The sequence below is a fragment of the Marmota marmota genome, unplaced genomic scaffold (assembly GCF_001458135.2).
Source record: "Marmota marmota marmota unplaced genomic scaffold, marMar, whole genome shotgun sequence".
Taxonomy (NCBI): Eukaryota; Metazoa; Chordata; class Mammalia; order Rodentia; family Sciuridae; genus Marmota; species Marmota marmota.
In genome coordinates this window covers 1,230,163-1,246,665 of record NW_026000026.1, presented here as the reverse complement: position 1 = coordinate 1,246,665, position 16,503 = coordinate 1,230,163, and the positions used below count along the sequence as shown (strand labels likewise).

At 47.2% G+C, this 16,503-nt stretch overlaps 1 protein-coding gene across 1 annotated transcript; it reads right to left on the bottom strand.

Moving 5' to 3' along the window:
* Positions 1 to 5,946: 5,946 nt before the first annotated feature.
* Positions 5,947 to 15,643, bottom strand: Tcfl5 (transcription factor like 5). Its single transcript, XM_015478514.2, has 5 exons — positions 15,433 to 15,643; positions 15,013 to 15,175; positions 13,239 to 13,485; positions 10,962 to 11,103; positions 5,947 to 6,180 (listed from the first exon to the last, which is right to left on the bottom strand). The coding sequence occupies exons 1-5, from the start codon at positions 15,580 to 15,582 to the stop codon at positions 6,106 to 6,108; spliced, it is 777 nt and encodes a 258-aa protein (XP_015334000.1). The 5' UTR covers positions 15,583 to 15,643; the 3' UTR covers positions 5,947 to 6,105.
* Positions 15,644 to 16,503: the final 860 nt, after the last annotated feature.

The window sequence follows — 16,503 nt, the reverse complement described above, 5'->3', positions numbered from 1 at the left end:
CAGTGCTATCTTCAAAGGCACAAAAGGTCCCTAAAAGGAGCTATGTAAACTACTTCAAAATACATGGCTTTCAGATGTCACCATTTAAGGGGTGCCTGTGATGGAAACAGGGGTTCACTTTCCCCAATAGTAGTCACCCTGTACGTGTATTCTCATTTAGCTTTTCAAAATCAATTCTCAACATGTCTGACCAAATTGTAAAAGCAGCCATAATGTTTTATTGTGATAAAAGTCACATTAACATACAACGTACTACTTTAACCATCTTGAAGTGTATGGGCAGTGGCATCTACACTGTTCAACAAAGGCAGGCCCTGCCCTCCCACACACTGGTGAGCGTCCTGTGGCCAGGCAGGTGTTAGGTGTGGTCACTGAGATGGCTCTGTATGAGGTATGATGAGGAGCTGTTCCCTGCAAGGGCAGCAGTGGTCCCTGCTCCTGACACCCTGCTGCTCTCCACTCTTCAAAAGGCCCCAATTCTAATGGCCCACCTGGGCACAAGGGCACTCTTAGCCTCACAAAACAGAGCCCTGGAACAGTGCCACAGGCCTCCCGCCTGGACTCCACCGAGCCCATCCTTGCCACAGTTTACAAGAAATACAGGCAACAAAGCATGTTAGTCACCACCATGAATATGCAAAATACAGAATGTGCAGAAATTTACAGAGAACAGGACAAATTATCACCTCTTCAGTAAATAAATGGCAAGAAAAAGAGAAAGGGCTTGGAAACTATTTTAGATTAAAATATATTTAAGTACTGTCAAGCAAATGAATATTTGGATCCCAGTTCAAATAAACCAGCTGTAAAGACATCTGTGAGCTGACAGGAGGACCTGGGCAGAAACAGTGTCAAGGAATGGCTGTATTCCACAGTGATTGTGACAGGGGGTTACATTTTAAACAGCCCTTTGCTTCTTGGAGAGTCTGTGAGACAGATGTTGGGAACTGCTTTAAAATGACCGAGAGGACGGGAGAATGGGTGAACAAAGTCATGCTGGGAACAGAGTTCCAGGGACTGGGAGTTTATTATTCTATTCTCTCCATTTTTGTGCATATTTGGATTTTTTTTAATATTTATTTTTTAGGTGGACACAATATCTTTATTTTACATTTATGTGGTGCTGAGGATCGAACCCAGTGCCTTGTGCATGCTAGGCGAGTGCTCCACCACTGAGCCACCATTCCAGCCCCCATATTTGGATTTTTTTTTTTGGTGGTGCTGGGGATTGAACTCAGGGCCTTGCAAATGCTAGGAAGGCACTCTACCAACTGAGCTATGTCTGCAACCCCATACTTGGAAACTTGCATTTTATTTTTTTAAAGCATAGCACTCTGTTCAAGTATAGGTTGATTTTATTTGTTCTTTTTAGATATACATGACAGTAGAGTGTATTTTGAAATATCATACATACATAGAGTATAACTTGGCTTCAATTAGAATGGACTTTTTTTTTTTTTTAATTGTAGTTGGACACAATCCCTTTATTTTATTTATTTTATGTGGTGCTGAGGATCGAACCCAGGGCCTCGCACGTGCTAGGCGAGTGCTCTGTCATTGAGCCACAACCCAGCCCCAAGATGGTCATGTTTTTTATTGTGGTAAAATATACAGAGTTTCCATTGTGACCATGTGAAGTGTTCTGTGGCGTCAAGAACATTCACCTCATTTTGCAGGGATCACCACTGGCTTTTTCCATCATTCCAGACAGAATCTGTCCTAATTAAACACTAACCTCCACCCCCTGGCACCCACAGTCTACTTCCCACCTCTTCATGGCTCCTGTCCCCAGAGAGCTGCACTCTTTGGTAAGAGGGCACTGTGTTGTAGCAGGTGTCAGACTTCACTCCTAATGGCTGGCCAAGCTTGGGTGTACACAGAACACTTCATTCACCATCACCTGCTGATGGCACTCAGACTGCTCCACTTGAGGCCTCTGGGAGAAGTCCACTGTGGAAGTTCACAGACAGCTGTCAGTTTGGGTTCCATTTCCAATTCTTTCCAGTTTCTACTTGGCAATTTGGGGAGCATATGGTATTCTGTTCAACTTTTTGAGAGGCCACCATACTCTTTTTCCACAGTGGCTGCACTGTTTTGCATTGCCCCCAACAAGGCACAGGGTTCCAATTTTTCCATGTTTTTGCCGCCACTTGTTACTTTCTGCTTATTGATAATAGCCAACCAGATGAAGCTCCTCTTTGATTCTGATGTGCAGTTGTCTAATGATGGAGCAGAATTACTGGCATCCACATGAGCATCTATGGAGAAACGTGTACTCAAGCCTTTTTAAAATTGTGTCTCTTTTTGCTTAATTATAGTAGTTTATATTTAACTCAAGGCCAGGAGGAGAAGCAGCATAGGTGCCCCACTGCCACCAGTTTAGCTTCAGGATCATCTGCAGTAGTTCTAACACTCCACCTAATCATACTCCAAGTGAATTTGACCAAAGCAATCTGTCATTTGCAACTATCACCTACACTCAGAAGCCATATTTGCATATAAATACTCTAATTTTCTCCCAAAACTTCAAGAGGCTTTACAATGCAATTTAAGATGAACCACAAGTTTATTTTTAATTTTTGTGGTGCTGGGGATTGAAACCAGGGCTTGTGCATGTGAGGCAAGCACTCTACCAACTGAGCTATATCCCCAGCCCTAAAAGTTTATTTTTATGAACATGCACTAGTTGTACATATTAATGGGGTTCAGTGTGATATTTGAGGACATGCATTCAGTGTGCACTGATCAAGTCCAGCCTCCCTCTGCCCCCCACCCACTTCCCAATCTCTGGTAATTCCACTTTCAGGTCAAAATTGTTTAGTTTCTATATAGAGAACCCGCAGTACTTGCCTTTCGGAATCTGGGTATTTACTTAACAACCTCCACTTCCATCCATTTTGCTATAAATGACAGGTGTTCATTCTTTTTTATGACTAAATAATACTTCACAGTGTATATAGACCACATTCTCTTTATCCATGCATGTTGATGGGCACCCAGGCTGATTCCAACTCAGCTATGGTGAACAGTGCCACAATAAACATGGGTGTGAAGGTATCTCCTCGATATGCTAATTTCATTTCTTTTGAATATATACCCAGAAGTCGGACAGCGGGATCACATGGTAGATCTATTTTCAAGTTGTTTTCTGAGGGGTTGTAGACTTCGGATTAAATCCAGGGACATTCTACCACTGAATTGCATACCCAGCCTTTTTTTTTTTTTTTTGAGATGGTCTCACTAAGTTGCTGAAGCTGGTCTTGAACTTAGGATCCCCCTGCCTCAGCCTTCTCAACTCACTGATCACATGCATGTGCCACCATGCCCAGCTTATTAGATTTTTTAGGAACCTCCATGCTATTATCCATAGTGGTTGTAACTAATTCACATTTCCACCAACAGCATATAAAAATTTCTTTTTTCTGCACATCTTGACAGTATTTGTTATTTTTTAATAATAGCCATTCTAACTAAGGTGGGATAGTATCTTATTACAGTTTTGATTTGCATTTCCCTGATAGCTCGTGACATGGAGCATTTTTTCATATATTTCTTGGCCATTTGTATTTCTTCTTTTGAAAAGAAGAAATTTGCCCATTTTTCAGTTCAATCACTTTCTGTTAAGTTTCTTGAGTTCCTTGCATATTCTGCTATTAACCCTGTCGGATGAAGAGCTGGACATATTCCATCCTGTAGGCTGCCTCTTTACCTGTTGACTGTTTCCTTGGCTGTCAGAAGCTTTTTAGTTTGCTGTCATCCCATCTGTGTCAATTTTTGCTTTGTTTCCTGTACTTTTGGGGTCCTATTCAGAATGTCATTGCCTATGCAGCTGACTTAAAGTATTTCCTGTTTTCTAATAATTGCAGAGTTTTGAATCTTCGTCTTTGATCCATTTTGAGTGGCTTTTTGTACAGGATGAGAGATGGGGGCCAAGTCTGATCTCCTCCATGTGGTGGCCAGTGTCCCCAGCACTGTTTGTTGAGGAAGATGTCCTTGCTCCAATGCATAACTTTGGCACTGTTAAGATTCAGCTGGCTGCACATGGGTGGGTTCTCTTCTGGGTTCTGTTATGCTCCACTGGTCCATGAGTTTGTTTTTATGCCAGTACTATGTGGCTTTGCTTATTGTGGCTCTGCAGCGTGTCTTGAAACCAGGCATTGGGATGCCTCCAATCAACCACATTTTCTGTAAGCCTGCATCTAAAGCAAAATATAAACTGTTTGTCTATATTTGGCCAGGTAGAATTTATCTTTTAAAATAATTACATGAGAGTCAAAAAGAAGGAAATACTGATTTCTCACATAAGAAAGTACTTTGAGAGATTTTCTTAGCCATTTTCTCCCAGTGATGAGGCCTGCATCCTGGAGTGGGCAGGGTGGTTATGCTGTACTTCAGCTGGGCTCTGGAAGGCCCCTGGACCAGCAGGCCGGAGACAAGTGTGAAGGAGTAAAACGAGCAGCATGCTCCAGTTTGTAAGCTGTGGATTACCGGCACAATCAGCATCTATTCAGCTGAGTTTTAAAGGATTTATATAATTTATCAAAATATTTTGAGATGATGTCTGACCAAAGTAAACATTCATATTAGATTTGCAACTATAATTCTGATGATAAAAACTATTCCTTAGAGGGGAAAAAAAAAGATGGTTCTAAGTATATCTTGGAAAATATACCAGGAAGTTACTAAGAGAAAGAAAAGTGTGAAATCTGTGTCCAGAGTTAAAGGTGAAGGGTTAAAAGAAACAAAGAAGGATACCTCAAAGTGAACAAAGAACCCACTCAGAGGAAGCAGGACAGCAGGCACTTGTATGTACCTGATAACGGTTGAGTAAACATTCAGCAAATGCCCAGGACTCAGGGGCTTTGACACATCCAATCAGGGGAAATGTCCACACTGGTCTGGAAACAGGTCTGACAGAAGAGGTGTGACTCTCGCTCATCTCAGCCTGAGCTGGCACAGTGGCAGCCCTGCACTCTCAGCTACTCAGGAGGCTGAGGCAGGAAGACTGCTTGAGCTCAGGAGTTCAAGGTCAGCCTGGGCAACATGCAAAGGCCAGTCTGATAAACATGTAGAACTCCACAGAGAGAATGCACACTGTCTGATCATTAATGCGACTGTCTTAAATCGATTACATTAAGAGGGCACACTGGAAGTCTCAACAGACTTTTAAAATTACTCTTTTATACAGAGCCACTTTACTGAGCAGAATATGATAAATAAACGTGAGAAACAACTAAGACAGAAACAGCTGGGCACAGTGGCACGTCTGCAATCCCAGCGACTCACGAAGAGCAGGCAGGAGAATCCCAAGCTCCAGGCCAGCCCAGGTGACATAGGGAGACCCTGTCTCAAATGAAAAGGCTTGGGATGTAGCTCAGTGGGAGAGCGTCTCCCTACCATGTAGGAGGCCCTGGGATCAATCCCTGGTACCTGGGAGGAAAAAAAAGATCCCACATATGTGGAAAATTAGAAATCTACTTCCAGAGAATTCATACACTGAAGAGGTAAACAAAAATTACTCAAGAGACTGTATGTGTATAGTCTCAAGTAATTTTATATATCTATAATTATATACAAATTACTCCAACCTATAGGATATTTTTGAAAGAGCACTGAAACAGAAATTTGCTTTAAATGCATTAATTAGAAAGCAAGATTGAAAACAAATGAAGCAAACTTTCAACTTGAGACACCAAAAAAAAAAAAAAAAGGGAAAATCAGACATAAGGCTTTTAAATAATAAAAAGCAAATTATCACAGGAAAAAAACATCACTCCTAATGCCACACAAAAGGTCAATAGAGTAAAGGAACAAGACCAGAACTGGCTCTGCATGTAGGAAGGCCCAGAGCCCAGCCACAGCAAGCATGCAGAACAGGCGCAGACGGAGGGGCTCGGAAGGCAAAGGCACAGCAGGCTCACTCAGGAGGACGCAGAGCACAGTGGCACTTTTCCCAAGATGCTTTATTTTTACAACGGGTCACAACACAGCTTTGATTCATTCTGCCATGCAGAAGCTGGGGGTGTGTGTGTGGCAGCTGAGGACTCTCCTTGTAGCATGTTCAAAGAGCATATTCAAATCCGCATGATATAGACATTCAAGTAGCTAGCTCCCAGAAGAGCCAGGCAAGTGTGACCCCAACTTCTGGCTTCCATGTTGCTGCATGTGCCAACCGTGCTCCTACAAAGACATTTCAAAACTTGCAGTAGTTAAGTCACGCAGTATCCAAATCATTAAACTTGAGTGTGGCCCACAGCCAACAGCCACAGGAATGGCCCTGACAGCAGCATCAGCTAAGGCAAGAGCTGTCGGCCACTTCATCTATCTGCCTTCCTGAGCACAGATGTGTGCTGCTGGCCTGCTCCTCCACTTGGGGGAGTTGTGGCTCTGGATTTGCTCCATGGGCTCCAGATGGGCCCCTGGACTTCCTTGAAAGCAGCAGCAGCTGTGTGGGTGCCGCCTTCCCCTGGCATCCAGCACAGGGGTAGTTCACAGCAACCCCATGACCTGGGGGTGGCACACGCTGGTTGAGTATTACTTATCTGGTTTGGGTCTCTTGCAGAAGGGACTTTATGTGGGCAAGATCATAAAGGATGTACTTAAATGATACACATACTCCATCGTTCACATAATTAAAGGTCTGTCCATGAGGATGGCACCTAGGAGGGTGCAAAGTGAGAGGAGTTTCAGCTGACCAGGGGCTCGACAAGCAGTGCTGTCAGGTGGACACTGTTAGCAGCACACAGACCCTCAGGAGGCTCTGCAAGGTGAGATGGTGTTCAGCAGGACCAGGCACAGGTCTCTGCAAGGAGGGTCTCCTTGTTCTGTGCCCACCAAGACAGCAACTCATCCCGTGGCCTGGGAGTGGAAGGCCAGGGTCCTGACTGGAGAATCTGCAGCAGGGCTCTGGGCTTGCGGAGACATGGGCCATTAGTAGGGGAGGCAGCCCACTGACCACAGAGACCAATGGGTGCTGCACACTGAAAGGGAGACTCTCTGCTCCCTTGGCTGCTCTAGTCCTGGGCCCCAGGCAAGCCAAGGACACCCCATCAATGAGAAGTCAGGGAGAAGAGAAGGCAGGCCCAGAGAGGAAGCCAACACCTACTTCTAAACCAATGTCTTAGAAGTGGGTGCTGAAAGCAAAGGGGTGTCTGTAAGGCCAGCCACGGGCCCATCTCTGGCTGAACAGCATAGGGAACAGCCGTCAGGCTGCTGGGAGTAGGTCTGGGGACAGGAAGAGGGTACAGACTGTACCTTTGAGGTGGCAACAAAGGAAGGCAAAGAAACAGGCAAGTGCTGACAGGGGACAATGGGAGAAGCAGAAGCCATCCACAGGGGAAGTGGGAGGAAGGGAAGTGGCAGCCCCAGGTGGCCAGAGGGAGAAAGCAGGTAAGGTGCGGCCTCGGTGACAAAGGGAGGTGGAGAGGAAGCAGAGCTGCCGTGGAAACAGGAAGAAAGAGGGCTGAGGGGAGAGGGGGCGATGGCCTCTGCCAGGAATCTAGAACCGCCTTTCACCACCACTGTCACCAGCCGAGGACTCTGACTGGGGAAAAGCCATGAGGATTCTGGTGGAACAGGGCACCAATGCTCGCTGGTGTTAAACCTTCCGACTGTGACCACAGTGTTCTGGCTACATAAGGTGACACCCCTCTTCTGGAAAGGCACACAGTGAAGTGTGGGGTGTGGGAGGCGTGGTGTCTTGACTCACCATCCAACCATTCAGAAAGCCACAGAGGCTGGAGAGAGAACATGGGGCGCAGGGCGAGTGGGGGCTCAGGGAGACCTGGGCAGGTACATGTGGGGCTCTTTGTACTGTTCTTGGGATTTTCCTGTACATTTGAAATTACACCATAACTAAAGATTACCATAAGTGGTACAAATCCAGAAGGTGGGGCACTACAGATAACTGGCCTGATGTCTTCAAAACCTCAATGCCGTGATAGACAACCGTGGGTGCAGTGGAACTGCTGTAGCTTACAGACTAAAAAACACAATCAAATGCAACATATAATCCATGGCTGGATGCTGGACTGGGGGGAAAAACACAGCTACAAAGGTGGTTTTAAGAATAGTTTGGAGGGCTATGGTTGTGGTTCGGTGGTAGAGTGCTTGCCTAGCATGCCTGAGGACCTGGGTTCAATCCTCAGTACACATAAAAATAAAGATATTATGTCCACCTAAAAACTAAAAAGTAAATATTTTGAACAACAAAAAAAGAGAATAGTTTGGAGCTGGGTGTAATGGCACAAAGCCTGCAGTGGGAGGCTGAGGAAGGAGGATCACAACTTCATCACCAGCCTCAGTAACTTAGTGAGACCCCGTCTCAAAATAAAAAGGGCTGGGGATGTTGCTCAGTGGCAGAGCACCACTGGGTTCAATCCCAGGTACCAAAAAACAAAACTATTTTGGGAAAATGTGAATAGGGACTGCATATCCAAGCAAATGAGCGTTGCCATCAGCTCTGTGGGCCGATAATGGCTCAGGTCATGGGGGTGATGGGGGTGGTGGGGGTGGGGGTGGCTACCTTTGAGTTGTGTGTAGAAATATTTCAAGATGAAGGTTCATGTTTGTAATTATCTCTGAATGGTGTGTGTGGAGTAAATACGTTTGTGTTAACGGCTGCGATGAGGAGGTGGGCACACAGGCATTCGTCATGCTACATGAGCTCATCAAGCTAACACAAAGGGAATCCCCATCTGTGCCCCAGACTCACTTAGCAACATCTCCTGGACACTCTACCTGGAGCCTTCCAGGCACTGAACACTCAGCAGGTCCAGGCCAGACGCTGAGCCCACCCACACCATCTCCCCCCACCACTGGATGAAGCCAGGCCAGGCATTCCTGACAGGCTTCCCAGGGTAGCACGAGCCCAGGCTGAGCCCACCTCTCCCCAGAGCACCTCGGTGGCCTCCTAGCAGTCTGTGCTCCTTCCCACCCACCCCACCCCACCCCTTCTGGAGCACCAAGTGATGATTGTAAAATGTCATGTCCCTCCCAGACCTAAAGCCTTCCAGGGGCTCCTGAGACCTCAGAATACCCAGGCCCACCAGGCCCTGGCCTGTCTGCCACATGCTCAGGACCCCAATGTGGCTGCAGGCAACACTCTTAACCACAGTGTGTGACCCTGCCCAAAGACCCAGAGATCCACAGCTCCCTGGCTCAGGGCTTCCCGCTCCTCCTTGGCATCTGCATGCATACAGATGCCGTCGGTGACCACCCAATCTAAAGAAGCCCTCTGCTATTACACTGGCCCACAGTAGGGGTGGGCCACAGCAGGGCTCCCACCCATGGCAGGACCCAACACTGTCCACAGGTACAGGTGTTGAAGTCCCCCTCCTTGCCAGTAGGTGGGTGCTGTTTTATGCAAGGCACCCCAGAATCTGGAGCAGGTACCTGGTTATAGTGGGAAAGACTCGTTGAGTGAAGTGTGTACTAAGATAACTTAGAAAACCCACTTAGAACTCTCGTTACTGCAACTGTAAGAACAAAAGTATGCATGCAGGTAAGAGGAGCAGCTACCGTGGAAGTGAGCCAGTGCCTGAGCTAGGCTGGCCAGCAACCCAGACTGACCGCCTCCCACCTGTTCTGGTGACCTGATATGTGACCCAGAAGCAACCCACACATTCAGTAGGACTCCACTACAGAAGTATCCAGAAAACATATTATACAAAATATAATATCCATAAGTTCGCAATCTAGTCTTTGATTATACAGTTAAAAAATGTTTTATTCCCCAAATTATAAACATATTCATTGTATTTGAATTATATCAATAAGTGACTACAAATAGGTACACAGAGGCAAACACTAAGTCATTTTAAAAAATATTAAAGCTTTATTTTATTGAAACAAACCAACAGTCTACCACTAACAAATAATGTTCAAAAGCAACATTATCAATAACCATAAATGATCCAATTAGAATAAATTTGACATAATATTGCTTTAAAATGCAATTAAATGTATTGTCAAAGTAAGGGACTCACAAAATTAGCTAATTTGCATGGTGTAAATGTCACGTGGTCACAGACCAGGAAAAGGAAAATAACAGGCCCTGCTGCGAGGCCCAGAGAGGTAGCCCAGCTCAGTGCAGCTTGGCCATGGGCGGGAGCCCTTTCTGAGAAGGTTCCAGGTTTGCCGCACCCATCTTAGCCCCGCCTCCAAGCAGACTCCTGCTGGGTCAACAGCAGCAACTGCCCAACAGCTTGGGAGAGATAAAATCAGGATGCTGAGGGTTTATGTACTGCACTGCCTGGTCACTCCTGGGAGGACAGAGCCAGGTGCTGACCAACAGAATTCCGAGGCTAGCACCCCACATTGAGGTCCCCCAAGGCACAGCTCAAATCAACTATTGAGTGCCCCTTCTCCCTCTGCAGCCCCAGGGGCTGACTGAACTCACTCCAACCAGGCATTCGGTTCCAGCAGAACCGAGCAGGCTCACCAGCCATCACAGCCTACAGCTGCACAGATGGGGCCCTGGCAGCCAGCAGCCCCCCAGGAAGCCAGGAGTGTAGGGCAAACCCTGGTTCCCCTGGTCACCCTCTGCCCTATGGAAGTAACTGAGGCCCAAGCCACTTATGGGACACCCATTTCTGCCTTTCTGCTCTGCTCTTGTGCTACTCTGCTTTCTTCCCCTTCACCAGGCTTTCTGAGGGCAGAGATCACGCCCATGAGCCCCTCAGACCACTGTGCAGTGCACAGTGCGCAGCAGTGCTCACCCTGCTATCGGACAACGGGCACGGCATCCCACAGATGGATCTAGGCTGGATCATTACTTTAGTAAATGAAAAGTTACATCATTAATGAGCAGAGCTTCGTTCATATTGGACTTGGTATGTGACAATAGATTCCAGGAAACAAAGGGCAGTTTGAGTTATCCTTGGAAAAAGAGGACAAATTGGAACACTGATAAGTAAACTTACAAAATCCTAAAAATCTACCTGGCCTACTTAAACACTGACCTTTTTAAGAGAGTCCCCATGTCTTTCCTGAATGTACTTCAGGAATGCTGTGGTCCACTGGAGAGTCGTTGCCTTATCCGTCTCCGCGTTGCAGAACGGAACTAAAAGATTCAGCTCATCACAGCAAATGCGGATTCTGCGCCTGCAGTCAAAACCCAGAGGAGTCAGCTGGCAAAGCAGCAAGCAACGGGAAGTTTGTCATCTTGCTAAAAGGAGCCAGAGCTCCCGGAGCTGGCCTCCGAGTGCTGCAGAGGCACCCTGCGTCCCAGGAAGCCCCTGGGAAGCCTGCACTACTGTGCTGCCACACTCCCGAATAGAGGCTGCTGCACCCATGACACCCTAGCGGAGTCCAGTCCCGGCACAGTTTTCTGCTCAGTTAATTATGATCAAGTCTTTGGAGGAGATAACATCCCTTTTGTAGGCGAGAAACTCCAGAGAAAAGATAAAGAACTTGCAGCAGTTTGATAAACTCCTAAGGTCCAAGTCTCTAGACCAGGGATGGCATCAAATTTCCTAACCCTGGAAGCAAAACTGTGTGCGCTTTCTCCAGGCAGATCACTCCTCTGGTCAGGACTATTACACCCTGCTGTCCATGAGCCAAGAGACACGATGGGAACGTGGAGTGCCAGACACCTTGAGGGGCCCTGACAAATGAATCAGACTGCGCTGTCAGTCTCCTGAAACCTCACCCTTTTTAGAGAGAATTTAAATCATAGCTTGAGTCTTACTATTACATAGTTTTTAACCTTTATTTCTTACATCTAGCAAAGTCCTAAATGAGGTGACACTGGGCACTCAGCAATGTGGCAATCACCAGGCACTGGAACACCTGTGCACTAGAATTGTACTAATAACTGCACCAGAGGAAAGAGCAGGCATGCACCAGCCGCTCCCTGTCTTCCAGGCACAGGGCCAAGAACTCTTCAGCCATCTGCTCATTTAATTCTAATCAAGTCTATGCAGTAGATAACATTCCTTTTATAGGTGAGAAACTCCAGAGAAGAGATAAAGAACTTGTAGCAGGTCGGTAAACTTCCAAGTGCTGCAGTGAAAATTCACACTTTCAAACTGTCGCAGGCATTAGAAAAATGTTCTTAAACAAATGTCCAGGCAGGCAGAGTGCAGAGGCCCTTCACAACCCACAGCAAGTTCAGGGAGGTCCCTCAGTGTGTGCACACATGTGCAAGGGAGGGATCAAGTCAGCTTCAACACATCCCTTCAAGAAGCAATGGATTGAGCCAGCACCGTGGCGCACATCTGTAATCCCAGCAGCTTGGGAAGCTGAGGCTGGGGAGGATCGCAAGTTCAAAGACAGCCTCAGCAAAAGCAAGGTACTAAGCAATTCAGTGACAACCTGTCTCTACAAAATACAAAACAGGGTTGGGGATGTGGCTCAGTGATCAAGTGCCCCTGAGTTCAATCCCTGGCACCTGCCCCACCCTGCCTCCTGCAAAAAAAAAAAGCAACAACCAACTGCCCTAGACTGACATTCAGGACCTCAGCTTTAAGGCTGATATCTGTCTCATTCAATGTTATTTATTTCCTAATCCTAAAACAAAACTGGTACACAGTAATTAATTATGATTAGGGAAACACTGAAGAAACCCCCTATAACAGAGAAAAATTAACCACCTTGATTCTATGTAGAACACAAACAAAACCCTCAGTAAGACCATTTAAATAGCAGTTTAAACCTCCTCCTTCCCCAACATTCTTAAAAGAACCAAACAAAATGCAAAACTAAGCCGCCTACTGTGCCAAGAGTGGGCCTGCCTGGCTGCTCTGCTCAGAAGGGCCTGCTGACGAGGCTGGCCCTCAGCTGGTGTCCAGGATCTAATGGACAGACAAGATGTGGCCTGAAGCACCTACCCTCTACTCATGAGATGATTTACCCTGAGCACCTGCGTCCCTGGGAGGACTCCATGTGCTGGGCAGGGCATGCGGGATCCCCAACAAAACCACTGTGTCTGATGACCTCTCCTGCTAGGCAACCTCACTGTGTGGCCCACACCCGCTGGGGAAGTGCGGGCACCCAGTGTGCACTGGGAGGGACCTGGGAAGCTCACACCTGGTCTCCCCAGTCTTCTCCCAGGTACCTGAATCCCTTCCTTAGAGTGAGTCGCAGCCCTGAGTATGCCAGTGAATCACTGAACCTGGGCTGATCCTGGGGACCCTGATCAGAGCAAAACAAAATCAATGTGACCCCTGCTCCTGCCCTCCCTCAGGATAGTCCTAGAGAACTGTGTATGTCGACCTGACCGCCAACCGCACACATACCTCCTGTCTCGCTCCATCCGGTTGTGCCTCTCGCGACGCTGAGACCTTCCTCCCTGGGGCCCGCTCTGGGCCTGCTCCCCCAGGTTAGACTGCGAGGACTCCGAGGACTGCCAGGCACCCTGTGCAGCAGTGGAGCCTTCACCCACATTCTGAATCTCTCCAAGGGCCCGCCGTTCTACACTTGTGTCCAACTGACGAATTCTACTCCGATTCCTCTTATTTATTGCTTGTTTACATAGCGCTTCTTCTTTGCAAAAGAAGGAAAAAGTGGTATTTTAATTTTTTATTCTTTTTAACTTGTACCTGTTAAGCTGAATATATTTTTTGGCATTTTCAAACCAAGATATAAACACTATTGCATATGCAGCAATCTGAGCCATAAGAAGCTGAGGCAGCAGAGTGTCCACATACACTGGCACTGAGCTCCAAGCCTACACTGCATGCAAAACTGAAGCATGAGTCTACCATGGAATACAATACTGCTCCAAGTGTTAACATGACCAAAGCAGCCTTGTCAAACCTTTTCTTTTTTTGCAGTACTGGACACTGAACCCAGGGACACACTATTCCTGAGCCACATCCCCAGCCCTTTTTATTTTGAGGCACAGTCTCACTAAGTTGTTGAGGCTGGCCTCAAACTTGTAATCCTCCTGCATCAATCACGTGAATCACAGGATGACATGCATGTGCCACCAAGCCCAGCAAAAATTCCCCTAATCAAGTGTTGCTATCTATGAATAGCAAAATCAAGACGCTGTTCCCTTTTTCTGAAATCAGAATAGAAAAGAAAGCTAGAGATATTTTCTACAAAAAAGGTTTTCTTTACATATAATTATTCTGACAACTGGTATTTTAACTGCAGTACTCAGAGGAGAAGAAAGGTGGGTTAGGTGGGTTAAGATTAAACACGTCGTCACCCTGCAGTGACTCTTCACACAAAAGGCACAGTAAATGGCATCACAGCCTTCATGTTACATGCTTCGGCATGTGCTGCACAAAGATGTCGGGGTCCCATCAAACCAGGAGCAGGAATCCACTTAGCAGGGGTGGTGACCTATAGTCCCATACACTACACAAAGCCAAGTGAAGGATCTGTCACACAAATTTCCTGATGGTGGAACATTTTAAGGGGGATATTCCAAAGCTTTGGTGGTAACTCCTTCCTTAACCCAGCCATCAGCACAGGACCATTCCAATGTTCATCTTTACCCCTTACAAATGTCAGTATGCGCTGTTGCATACAATGTCCTAACACGGAAAAGGACAGGGAGAAAGCAGCAGCACTCTTCCCCATCCTGCCTGCTTAGTCATGAAAACATAGCAGAGCAGTACTAGCCTCCTGAGTCACGTGAGAAATAATTCTCTTCAAAGAGGAAGGAGCTGAGAGCATTTATGGATACCAACTATGCCTTCTGCAATGTACTCCTTTCCCAGTCTTTCTGACCCTTATGGCCTCTGGCTCCTAGCCAGTCCCTGCCCACCTATAGTGTCCTCCTATTACACACCTCAAAGGTTTCAGAAGATTTCAGACTCCTGCTCACAGTGTATGAAACAAAAATAATCTGTAAAATGCTTTCAGTAATGAAGATAATGAATAAGTCTGTCATTTTACTGTTAAAGTCCTCAACAGAGTTCTCCACACTAAGGTCAATCACAGTGTTCGAAACTCAGACATTCAAGGTGAGAAGATAGGGGGGCCCACAGATTGTCCCCAGGGTATGCAATCAGCTCCCTCCCTCCCACAGCTGGAAGAGCTTACTGCTTTATCACTTACCTCCCACTTTAATCCAAACCTGCTCAGGCAAAGCTTTATTTCTGCTACCTAAAGTCTGTTTTGTGGACTCAATCTCCTGTTGGTAACAGAAGGAAAATGCTCGGGGTAGTCCAATGTCCTGGTGCTTGGCAGCTTCCAATATAGAACATGAGTTGCTAGAACTCTGAAAAAATGAAACAACAGGAGTCTTAGGAACATGGGACTTAACCTGCCCTTCACTGCACAAGCAAAACGCACACAGCAGAGCACCCTCAAGTCACGGGCATGCCACTTGAATCTGTTTCACTGAGGATTTTCACACAGCCCCAAACCACATAAACGTTCTCCATTTTAAAAAGTTATTAAGTTCTATGAAAGGCAAAACAGTTCTTGAAACCTAAATCTGCCTGTTTATTACAAGAGGGCTGGTCATCTTCCCACCTGCGTCTGTGAAAGGCTGGGATTTCCACCAGTGGAGCAGGCACTTGTGAACAGTGGATAGGTGAACTGCAAAGCAGTAGTTGCTGCAGCGGTTTTATTTTTCACTAATGTTGTACATTTGTTTTGTTGCTGATGAAGAGGAACATTCATTAATTCAGATGGATGTCGAATAAGAGTTACCAAACTGCCAAGACAAAAGAAAGCCCAGAAACCTGAGAATAAATGGCAGAAAGACTCCAGAAATATGAAGTTCACCCATTCGCCCACTAATGAGTCACGTTTACTCTGGTTGGGAGCGGGATCCCTGCTCTGCAGCACCCTCACACAACCACCAACCAGTGCTAGCTCCTCCTGGAAGGAGTGACTGTGCCTGACATCAATCTGTCAGCCAAAGATGAGCTAGAGGGGTCCAACCACAGCCTTGGAACAAAGGAAAACAGAACTGTCACTCTTTTCCACAGCCACCCCTGAAGGTGGGTCACCAAGTGGGCGGCAGGCTGCTGTGGCTCTGTCTTGCAGCTGCAAGCTCTGAATGGCTCTGCACATGCCCTATCAGAATCAGCTCTCTGGAAGGCAGAAAGGCTTTTCTAGGAAGAAAGCCCAAGGCCACCTGTGTCCTAGTCCCAACTCTTCCAGGTGCCACCTGGAACTGTGACTTCAGCGCCTGCACAGAGAGGGCCTTTCAGGTCACCCCACACATGGGTCTGCCTGCTCTTTGCTGGAGACAGTGTCAGAGCAGGATGGTGGCTTTTATACGAGGACACCAAGACTTGGTGGTGGGCCAGGTCCCCTCTCCCCTCCACCCAGGGCCAACTGTAGTCCCGCTGACACACACTCCCCTCTACCCAAACCCTGCGTGTGGCCAGGCTGACCCCTGGTGCGTGTGTGGTGGGGGCTGAGCCCTCTCCTTCACCCAGACATAAGGTGAGCTGGGGGTCCCTTCCGGCACCCCGCAGGTGGCGGGACTGCGCCCGCGCCTCTCCACCCAGCCCCACAGGCGGAGCGGCGGACCCCCACCCGGTCTCCACCCAGTCCCCGCAGGCGGCCCGACGCCCTGCACGCACTTGTTGA